This window comes from Erythrolamprus reginae, chromosome 3 (assembly GCF_031021105.1).
Source record: "Erythrolamprus reginae isolate rEryReg1 chromosome 3, rEryReg1.hap1, whole genome shotgun sequence".
In the NCBI taxonomy this organism is placed as follows: Eukaryota; Metazoa; Chordata; class Lepidosauria; order Squamata; family Dipsadidae; genus Erythrolamprus; species Erythrolamprus reginae.
In genome coordinates this window covers 76,291,383-76,303,451 of record NC_091952.1, presented here as the reverse complement: position 1 = coordinate 76,303,451, position 12,069 = coordinate 76,291,383, and the positions used below count along the sequence as shown (strand labels likewise).

At 38.7% G+C, this 12,069-nt stretch overlaps 1 protein-coding gene across 3 annotated transcripts in view; it reads right to left on the bottom strand.

Annotated features, from left to right (window-relative positions):
• Positions 1-12,069, bottom strand: part of OSBPL9 (oxysterol binding protein like 9) — a 75,995-nt gene that overhangs the window by 11,431 nt on the left and 52,495 nt on the right. For all 3 annotated transcript variants that reach the window (XM_070745900.1, XM_070745901.1, XM_070745902.1), the window contains 6 exons: positions 6,449-6,542; positions 5,653-5,757; positions 4,105-4,264; positions 3,359-3,471; positions 3,077-3,195; positions 1,328-1,413 (listed from right to left, as the gene is read on the bottom strand). In XM_070745900.1, the coding sequence (XP_070602001.1) occupies positions 1,328-1,413; positions 3,077-3,195; positions 3,359-3,471; positions 4,105-4,264; positions 5,653-5,757; positions 6,449-6,542 (677 nt within the window). The remainder of the gene's footprint in view (positions 1-1,327; positions 1,414-3,076; positions 3,196-3,358; positions 3,472-4,104; positions 4,265-5,652; positions 5,758-6,448; positions 6,543-12,069) is intronic.

Genomic DNA, 12,069 nt, shown 5'->3' with positions numbered 1-12,069 from the left:
CGATCCCGATCATTGCGAACGGGCTAAATCGCGATTTTTCAACCCGGAAGTAAAAACACCATCTGCGCATGCGCGCCCTTTTTTTTATGGCCACGCATGCATAGATGGCGCCGGGCAGATCAGCTGCTGGGCGGCTTCCCTGGGTCTTCCCCCTCTAGCTGGCGGGAGGGCGAGAAGCCCCCCCCAGCACCCGCTCGCCCGCCCTTCGCCCGCCCTTCGCCCGGCCACCCGCCGTTCGCTCGCTGCTCGCCCGGCCACCCGGGTTCGGGGGGTGCTGGCAAGCCCCCCATGCCGGCGGCGACGTTTTAAAACAGCCGCGCGGCTTCCCAACTGAGTCCCGAAGCCAAACGTCAAAGGCGAACTTCCGCGTTTGGCTTCAGGACTCAGTTGGGAAGCCGCGCGGCTGTTTTAAAACGTCGCCGCCGGCATGGGGGGCTTGCCAGCACCCCCCAGACCCCCAACCCGGGTTTGGGGGGCTGCTAGGAAGCCCCCCATGCCGGCGGTGACGTTTTAAAACAGCCGCGCGGCTTCCCAACTGAGTCCCGAAGCCAAACGCGGAAGTTCGCTTCAGGACTCAGCTGGGAAGCGGCGCGAGCGAACGGCGTGGGCGGGCGAAGGGCGGGCGCGCGGGCAGGCAGGCGGCGGACAAGCGGCGGGCGCGGCAGCAGCGAGGAGTTTGCGTGGGCGGCGGGGAAACCCCAATCTTCAGCTCCTCGCTGCTGCGGCGGAAGTAAAAACACCATCTGCGCATGCGCAGATGGTGTTTTTACTTCCGCACCGCTACTTCGCGAAAAACCGATCATTGCGAGGGGTCCTGGAACGGAACCCTCGCGATAATTGGGGGACCACTGTATACCATATTTTTCAGAGTATAAAACACACCTTAATTTGGGGGAAGGAGAACAAGATAAAAAGAATTCTGCCTCTGCCTACCAGCATCAGGATCAGTGGCATCCTCACTTCTGCTCAGATTTTGATAACAAACTGCCTCTTCGACTTTGTCTCTCTGAAATATAGACAGTCGGTCCATTTCGGGAATCAGGTTCCGTGTAGAGGTGAGGATGCCCACCACCTGGAACCACCCGAAAATGCAATGTGCAGAGCGGGTGGGCAGGGCTACATTCGGAGTATTAGATGTACCCAGATTTTCAGGGTGGGCAGAGGGGGCAAAAGTGCATCTTATACTCCAAAAATACAGTATATGTTTTTATATAAAAATGTAGCCAATGAAATAGATGTTGCTAAGATTGTATGCAGCACAAACTATTATCCAATGTGCATGTGCTAATAAGGGGCAAAAACCAGTGTATGATCAAAAATATCATACCTCACAAATAAATCCGGATGCGCAAAGAAATCTGCATACATTTCTAAGAGTGATCTTCTTTCCAGAATAAAAGTTGGAAGAACCACCTGAAGAAAGAGAAAACTGAGCAAGTTCAGATTTCAAAATCAGATTAATTTCAACGAAACTGATGCTTTAAGTTTCAAGGAACATTACTAGGTATGACTGCCTTATACACATCCTGTGTTTAATTAGCATTTGCTCAAACCAAATAAAATACTTCATTTATAGTCTCAAACCAATAAGCATAATTTCATAATTGTCAGTTCTACCTAGGTGTTGAATACAAACTTTTATTTCATTAAAAAGTTTGTATTCATATTTATTTATTTATTATTTATTATTTAGATTTGTATGCCGCCCCTCTCCGAAGACTCGGGGCGGCTCACAACAAGATAGAACAAATCATAAATAATCCAAATAACTTTAAAATATTTAAAGATTTAAAAGAACCCCATATACTAACAGACACACACACAAGCATACCATGTATAAATTGAACATGCCCGGGGGAGGTGTTTCAATTCCCCCATGCCTGACGGCAAAGGTGGGTTTTAAGGAGTTTACGGAAGGCAGGAAGAGTAGGGGCAGTTCTAATCTCTGGGGGGAGTTGGTTCCAGAGAGTTGGTGCCGCCACAGAGAAGGCTCTTCCCCTGGGGCCCGCCAACCAACATTGTTTAGTTGACGGGACCCGGAGAAGGCCCACTCTGTGGGACCTAATCGGTCACTGGGATTCGTGCGGCAGGAGGCGGTCTCGGAGATATTCTGGTCCAGTGCCATGAAGGGCTTTAAAGGTCATAACCAACACTTTGAATTGTGACCGGAAATTGATCGGCAGCCAATGCAGACTACGGAGTGATGGTGAAACATGGGCATACCTAGGTAAGCCCATGACTGCTCTCGCAGCTGCATTCTGCACGATCTGAAGTTTCCGAACACTTTTCAAAGGTAGCCCCATGTAGAGAGCATTACAGTAGTCGAACCTCGAGGTGATGAGGGCATGAGTGACTGTGAGCAATGAGTCCAGGTCCAGATAGGGCCGCAACTGGTGCACCAGGCGAACCTGGGCAAACGCCCCCCTCGCCACAGCTGAAAGATGGTTCTCTAATGTGAGCTGTGGATCGAGGAGGATGCCCAAGTTGCGGACTCTCTCTGAGGGGGGTCAATAATTCCCCCCCCAGGGTAATGGACGGACAGATGGGATTGTCCTTGGGAGGCAAAACCCACAGCCACTCCGTCTTATCCGGGTTGAGTTTGAGTCTGTTGACACCCATCCAGGCCCCAACAGCCTCCAGGCCCCAGCACATCACTTCCACTGCTTCGTTGACTGGACATGGGGTGGAGATGTAAAGCTGGGTATCATCAGCGTATTGATGATACCTCACCCCATGTCCTTGGATGATCTCACCCAGCGGTTTCATGTAGATATTAAATAGCAGGGGGGAGAGGACCGACCCCTGAGGCACCCCACAAGGGAGAGACCTCGGAGCCGACCTCTGACCCCCCACTAACACCACTGCGACTGGCCAGAGAGGTAGGAGGAGAACCACTGGAGAACAGTGCCTCCCACCCCCAACCCCTCCAGCCGGTGCAGAAGGATACCATGATCGATGGTATCGAAAGCCGCTCAGGTCAAGGAGCACCAGGACAGAGGATAAACCCCTGTCCCTCATATTGCCTCATATTTTAACCTTTATCTGAGTAATAGATTCCAAGAATTCAGAGTCATACCTTTGTTAGGTCCATTCCTAACCTAACTTGTGATAAAAGGTGCATGATAACACTTTTGTGTTCTTCCACTGACTCCCCTTCAACATCATCATCTCTGTCATCATGAGGATCAAAAAGATCTGGAAAAAATAAATGCATCCCTGTAATTTCTTGGGCACATTTTAAAAATACAAGAAGAAAATAAAATTTATTTAAATTATTTTTAAAATCTACACCATATCAGCATGCTGGAATTGGCAATGAAGTTATTAAAAAACTAAATGATTTGTGAATTTCTCTTACCAGCATCATTTGTCCCATTAGACACTGAAGAGTTGAGGGATTCTGCTGTATCTGGTCGTTTCATGCTACTCCCAGTGTTGCTACGTGTTAAAATTGTTCCAGATCCCGAAGGGCTATGGAAAAATACAAAATTCTTATAGCTGAATATAGAACATATTTGAGATTATTTGAAATATTATCAAATCAAATTTGAAAGAACATTCATACTACTGTATGGATATATCTGGCGAAAAGTTTAAATAGATGTCAATTTACAATATGTAGAGTAAATATATCACTTAGGGGAAAAGAGACAAAAGAAAAACAGGTTACATTTGTATAGCAAGTTCAGTCACACAATTTGTATCCAAAAAATTAAGAAGCCTGTAGACATACTAGATTGTTTAGAACTGGGAATACCCACCACACATTCTAATATACATCAGCTCATGGATAAAAAGCCGATCTTGAAAATGCAAAAAGAGAGATTGATCAAATGCTTCCCAAGAGTTAATTTCTACAATAATATTACTTCATAGTATGAATGCTGCATAAGCAATGGACAATTTTTACAATAATATTACTTCACAATATGAATGTTGCATAAGCAAGGGACAATTTCAGAGCCAATTGTTATGTGTACACACAGAAACTATAAAAAAGTTAGCTATCCACAATACATTATGAAAAAGATTTAGGGGCTGATATACAGAATTTTGCAAATTCTTAGGAAGAAATAATTGTCTGCATACTTTTTTATCACTTACTCCAAACATCTCTTTGGGGATGAACTAGTCTGATAGAATTCATCAGCATCATAAAATTCATCTTCACTGCTAGAATAAGAAAAATCTGGAACTGTATTTGGAGAAAGATTGATGTGGCTTGGAGAAGTTAAACTGCTGCTGGGCGCTGACTGTCCACTTCCTATAAAGATTATACAGAAAGTTTATACAATAAACTCCCATGTGTTTGTGATATTTAATAAAATATTTTTACTGTGACTCAAGTTAAGCTAATATACTGACTGTTAAGTTTGATAATAAAAATAAAATAAATCAGGGAGCTGCAAAGAATGCTTAATAAATAAACATATACAATTTTTGGTTTCCCTCCTTCATCTATTAAGAATATATTCATAGTGTGTAACAGTACAAATCAAACATACTAGTATACAGTTGATGCAAATATTTAAACAATTAAACCAAAATAAACAATACAGAGGTGCAATAACTAATATCTCTCCTTTAGCGATCCACTTATTTTAAAAAATGGATAGAAAGCTAATGTATTTATTCCAATAAATGCTTCTGGATTCCATTAACAATATAAAAGAACACAAAATAAGATGGGATGGATAGGAATATTCTAAAATGCTAAAAGATTATTCTAAATATTCTAAAATGCAGGTAAAAGTTCTAAACATTTGCCTTGCTAAACAATTTTTACTATGCTACAAGAAATGTGCAGTTCACTTTAAAAATTAACTTGCTTTCAAAAAATAAGTTGTAACAATTTGGGATAGCTTGTAGAATCATTTTATTTATTTGTTTGTTTGTTTGTTTGATTGATTGATTGATTTTTATGCCACCCTTCTCCTTAGACTCAGGGCGGCTTACAACATGTTAGCAATAGCACTCTTTTAACGGAGCTAGGCTATTGCCCCCACAATCCAGGTCCTCATTTTACCCACCTCGGAAGGATGGAAGGCTGAGTCAACCTTGAGCTGGTGATGAGATTTGAACCGCTGACCTTCAGATCTACAAGTCAACTTCAGTGGCCTGCAGTACAGCACTCAACCTGCTGCGCCACCCCGGCTCATTTATGTTAGCATGTAGTTCAGAATTGTCTCCAGTCATTACAGAGACAAATTCAAAGAATTGCTATTAATTATTTTAATTGTATATAACTCAGAGGCAAATTTCATATATTTCCATTATAATTGTCCACATCACAAAAGGATCCTCAATATTTCCCTCTAAAACTTTTCATTAAATTAGATGAGGTGGATAGTTATTAGACAAATATTTATTTTTTCCTGTCACAATCAAACAATTTTCATTTGGAACAATAGCATTGTAGCTGTGGAATACCACCACCAAAGAGAATTGAAGGCATTTTACGCAAGCCGCCCCGAGTCTGCGGAGAGGGGCGGCATACAAATCTAAATAAATAAAAGATAGGATTATCATTCTTTGCTATGGATAACTGCATTTAAATAAATTAGTAAAAAACATGCTTCATTAGAAAAGCAAAACTCCTTTTAAGATAAAATTCTGTATGTAATAAGGCAAGAGAATATTGTTGAGCTATACCTGTACTATTTGGTGTTGGAGTCTGATGATTTCCATGTAATGCTACCACAGGTCCAACAGGCAAGGATGATGGTCGCTGTTCTGATTTGCAAAGTTGAGCTGGTTCTGTAAATATTAAAATAAATCACTTCAATTTTTTTTATTTTCACATCTATTCACTCTCCTTGAGTCTTAATTAGTCCTTTTAATTCACCTCCATTCCCTTTTTATTTTTCTCAACATGACTCTCCATTTTAGTTGATACAAGGGAATATTTTTAAATTAAGATTGAAAAGATCCTTGGTGCTCTCTGAGCTTGTCTATTTTCTTAAAGACGTTTCATTACTCAAACTGGGTAACATCATCAGTGATTGTAAGGAATGAGGATTGCTCTCAGTTTATATTCTAGTGGGGTTGGTCATTCGGATTCTTTGGTTGGGCTATTTACTGTTGGTCCGTTTGGTAGTTTCCCTGATTGAGAACCAACAATCAGGTAAACAATACCCCAATCAAGGAACTAAAGTCTTACTACATAGTATTTCCTTCAAAATGGCAAGAACAACTGAAGAAATTGGAAAAAAATATTGTTATAATGTTTTCTCTATATGCATAGAATTTTTATGGACCACTTGAAAATGTGAACAATGATTGGACATTCCAATTTTAATTTACAACAGATTAGCAATTCTATATGTCACAAATCATTTCCTTTCTGCATTAAGCGAAAATAAATGGAAAGAAATGAAAATATTTTTAAAGCATTTAATAGGTATTAGCTTATATACAAGACAGGATTTTTTTTTTTTTAAACCCATACCTGGAGGTAAGACAGTTTGCGTAGGCATTGTGCTATTCACTGAAGATTCCAAGAGACTGGGTGGATATATTGCATCAACAGGATTAATAGTGCTCTGTGATATAAAAAACAAGGTCAACTCTTTTTGAGAACAATAATAAATATGATTTGTGCAGGAAGTCAGTCCTGAGAAACAAAACTAAATGATTTTATGACATTAGTGGTCTATGAAAGTAATTATTACAGTCCATTAAAGTTAATTTAGTTGCTTTAGTTTCATAAAGCCAAGGATTCCTGCTTTAAAGTTTAATTTGCTGATGTGATGGCAACACTAAAAAATTACAAGACATTCAGAGATATATTTATTATTTTGTTTATGCAATCCAACAATATTATCAATCAAGATGCTGAAAGAATTTGTCAAGCATCTTAAAGAAAACTATGAACATATACTGTCAGACTGAGTATTTCAGTCTGATGAAAGCTGATGTGGACGAAATGGGGAAAAATGGTGCTTGATCTTGAATCTGTGGTAAAACATAACTCGTCATCATTCTCCTTTTTTAAAATTGAAATTATCAGACAAAAAATTCTTTAAAGCTTCCTCATGACCATATCTTGATGCAGGAACAAAATATTTTTTATTAAAATCAGGTAATGAACATATGATGTCAAGTTCTGATGTTCTAAAGAAAAAAAGTCAGCAAAATTAACACCTAATTAAATAACTACTATATGAAATAGTAGGCAGGATATTCCATATGTATCCTCTATCATATATCTAACAATCAATTGGTGACTAGACTCAAAGGGAAAGAAAACTGAGACCTTGGTTATTTTGTGTAGAAATTCTCTTGTATCACATGGCTAGTATTGGGGATAGGGAACTTATTGCTCTCCAGAAATTGATTAAGTACAATTCCCAGCATTTATCACAATTGGACCTTACTGGCTGGATTGCCAAAAATTGTACAAGACATCCTTGACCTAATTTGTTTAGTGACTGTTCAAAGATACAATGGCACTGGAACAAGTGACTTATGACCATTTTTAATTCTTACTACAGTTGCAGTATCCCCGTGGTCATGTGTTGAAAATTCAGACACTGGGCAACTGACTCATATTGATGGTTGCAGTGCCCCAAGGTCATGTCATCACCTTTTAAGACCTTCTGGCAAGCAAAGTCAATGGGGATGCCAGATTTCCTTCACAATCGTGTTTTTAAGTTTACAACTGCAGTCATTCACTTAGCAACTGCAGCAAGAACGATCATAAAGTCGGGCAAAATTCACCTCGCAAATGTCTTGCACAGCAACAATAGTTTTGGCCTCAATTATGGACGTAAGTCAAGGACAATCTATACTTCAGAGCATTGGAAAGGACACAGATTCCCCATATCATCATTATATGAAATAGCACACAACTGCCATATCATCATTATGCAGTTGACTTTCCATTACTCTGAATGTGCTGTTCCCAAGTACATAATCTATATTTGCAATTTTAGGAATATACTATCCAGAAAGTAAGCAAGTTATATTCAGAGCCAACAGAAGAATAACAATTTAAACATTTAGGAAAATAGACGGATCCAGTAGCATTTGCTTAGAATGGAAGGAGTCTGAGCATCAAAGCAAAAGAATAAACCAGAAAAATAGAAAATCAGTTTATATAGAAATGTGGATATAGAGCATGGATTTCTAGCAGTCAGCATCAACAATAAAAAGTAAAGGAGAACTCGTGAAGAGATGAAGAGAAAGTGCAGCGGTTCAAGAGTAGCAAAAGCAGAACGTATTTTCATTGCCCAAAATATGAGCAAGAATGCTAGTTGTCCATAATAAAAATGATTTTTTCAGAGTGAATAGTCAATTAGATATAATTAACTTGGAGAAGTGGACACAATTTTCAATTAAACAAGGTAAACAAATTCCAGGTCCCAATTACTTAAAAAAATAACATATAGTGGGAACAATTATAGTAACTGTATCTTCCTAAAAGAGGAATTTAAAATAAAACAGCTTTAATCTGCACAAAATGACACAGTGAATGACACAATTACAAACTGGAAAAAAGGAAATCAGTGATGGTCCATTATTTTCAGTGAATAATTTGCTTTTGTTCATTAAAAAAAACCCTGTATCTTAATCTAATCTGAAATATTTCAAGGACACTTATAAATTAGATATATAGTAGAATCTTGTATACAATCATTTTATTACTTCCAGGATGCTCATATGGTATTTTCTCTGTTCACTTCTTCCCTGTTCTTAGATTAATACAAAACTAAATAACTTAAATTATAAAGTATAGTACCAAAGTATCTAATGTGAAGCAACATAGTCAGTTAGCTCAGTATCTAAAATTAAACTACATCACAAAAATAGGGGTACCATTCGTACTAACAGATACTACTTGCAGTTAAATTATGTGAATTATAGAAAGGGTCTTATCTATAAAATTAATGTTGCTTGCTTATTTTAAGACTAATATTTTCCTGCAATTTCTCTATATTGGAAGTAAAATTGTAGTCTCTTTAACATCATAAGAGAAGTGAAAATTGCTTGTTCGTAGAAGGTCAAGACCTGGAAAACTATTCTGGGAATTTTCCTATCCATTCTGTAACCCTTTTCCCAATAAATCATTGCAATGCCAGTCATAAAACTAAAGTTGTAAAAGAGTTAATTTTTTTCATGCCAAACAGAAACAAATCTAGAATTCAACAAAAATGGTATTGTATTTTTAAAGTAAATTTTAATTAGCCAAGTCACACCAAAATTCTTTTTTAAGCACCCAAATTTCATTCATCTTACCCACTTTATGTATTATGTTATTTGTACAGCAAAATATCTGTACGGTAAGATATTAGAACACATTACAGAAGAATTATGCCAAACATGGACTACTAGTTTCTGAAAGTATATTGTGTTTATATTATTGAACTTATCCAAACATGCAATTTCTACATGCTTTTTTTTTTTTTTTTTTGGGGGGGGGGGGGGATGATACCCAAATGTGTCCACCATTTGTTTAGTGACTGTTTGAAGTTTACAACAGCACAGAAAACAGTGACTTATGACCATTTTTCATGCTTACAACCATTGCAGCACTGCCATGGTCAAATTCAAATTTGGATGCTGGGCAACTGACTTCAACGTATGATGATTTCAGTGTCCTGGAGTCACATGTTACCCTTTGCGATCTTCTAACAAACGAAGTCAATGGGGAAGCTAGATTTACTTTACAACCATGTTACTAATTTAACAACTGCAGTGATCCAGTTAACAACTGTGGCAGGAAAGACCATAAAATGTGCCAAAACTCACTTAACAACTGTTTCACTTAGCAATGGAAATTCTGGGCTGAACTGTGATCATAAATCAAGGATTATCTGTACTCTTAGAATGGGAGTGATGATCGCATTCTAAGGAGGTTAAGAGGTAAAGTACTCCAAAAACATGCTTAATGTTGTCTTATGCATTCTGGGCTCAATATTTTGGATTCATCCAAAATTAATTACTATGTTTAACATTGTTCTATTCTTCAAGACCACCTTGAAGACTGAAGAACTATACTAATTTTTCACAGGTTCCACTGCTTACTTCCTGGATCAATTCAGTGCCTTGAATTTGACATTTAGGATCTTAAACACTTGAAAAATATCAAATTTTGATATTTAAAGCTGTAAAGCTACCAATCTATTGCACTAAAGAAAATTAAACCCTTACTCTTTTCAAATAATGCACTGCAGTTTTCTCTAAATTGATACTTCAACATATTTATCCAAATCAGCATAATTATCCAGTATAAACCTTTTAAGTTTAATACTAAATCATGACTATTATTAGGTGTACAAACAGTCCCTATTTATAATATTGATAAAGGTTAAATCAAGGTTTCCAATCATGGAGCTTTTTGCATAGGTCAGGCAGTGACATCCCCATCAGTGCTGCTAATGTTGAATAAATCTACAGAGAGTATGAAAATCAATGCTTTGTGTCAGAGGTTTGGCAAGTGCTTCACCCTTTTAAATCACTTCTATCAACTTAAACCAATTATCAATTTTTCAATGCCACTGTCAAATTATATCTTTAATCCAAGTAGAAAACAGGGAATTGGAAAATTTGGATAGAAAAATATGCCAGAGGAAAGTTCTAGCTCTTTACCCAAATACATTTTTCAGCAATCAAAAGTATGGGTTAAATTTCAGACTTTGTCTAAAGAAGGTTAAGGTGAGAAACAGATAAACAAACTGGAACTGGAGGCTAATTCATACAAAAGAATAATCTCCAAAAATGAATTTCCATTATAGCCTTAGGAAAATATTCCCAAAGTACACCCAGAGAAATAGCAAACTTAATTTCAAAGGGAAGCCCCTCTTATGTTTTTACTTTGTTCAACATAAACAACTGTAAACTTCAGTAGACTCTTTACAGTTGTCAATCACAATAAACATATAGCTAAATGTAGTGTTGAAAATTTAGATAATACATTGGATAATACAGTTGATCTAACGTTCCCTGGCATTGGGACCTATTGTTCCAGATATGGGTTCAAGATGAGGATTTGATTTTAATTTAATTTAACTTTTAAACTGCCCAACTCCTTGCAAACTCTTGGCGTCATACAGTAATAAAGATAATCTAATATAAACGCAATATAAACAATAATAAACATCATAATAAAACAACAGCAATATAAAACAGTTAAAACCCCAAAGTACAACAATCATTCAACAAACATTCACACTTCTTGAGCTGGGCTAGTTGGTCTTGCTCAATAGTCCCAGGCCTGCCGGCAGAGCCATGTTTTCACAGCCTTTCAGAAGATTAGGAGAGTGGGGGCAGTACAAGTCCCTGGGGGAAATTGATTCCACAGAACCGAAGCCACCACACAGAAGGCCCTCTCACATGGCCCCACCAATCGGCACTTTTTGGCCAATGGGACCTGGAGAAGGCCGACCCTGTAGGTTCTCATTGGTCTCTGGGAGATACATCACAGAAGACGGTCCTGTAAATAGTCTGGCCCAATGCCATGTAGGGCTATATAAGTAATAACCAACACCTTAAATTGAGTCTGGAGACCAATCAGTAACTAGTGCAGCTTGCGGAGTGTTGGAGTTATGTGGGTTACCTTGGTACACCCACAACAGCTCACACAGCTGCATTCTAGACTAGTTGCAGTCTCCAAATGTTTTTCAAAGGTAGCCCCATGTAGAACGAATTGCAATAATCGAACCGCAGGGTGATAAGGACACGAGTGACTGTGAGAAGAGCATTCCAATCCAAATAGGGCAGCAATTGGTGCATTAGGCGGACCTGTGCAAAGGTCCTCCTAGCCACAGCCAAGAGATGTTCTAATCTCAGTTGTGGATTTAGGAAGACCCCCGAGGCAGTACCCACAGCCAGTCTAGAGTCTTGTCAGGGTTGAGTTTGAGCCCGTTAACTCCCATACAGATCCTTACAGCCTCCAGGGACCAGCACATTACATCCACTGCTTTACTGAATTGATACGGGGCGGAGATATAAAGCTGAGTATCATCAGCATACTGCTGGAACCTCACCCCATGCCGTTGGATAGTCTCACCCAGCGGTTTCATGTAAATGTTAAATAGGAAGGAAGAGAGGACTGACCCGAGGACCCCA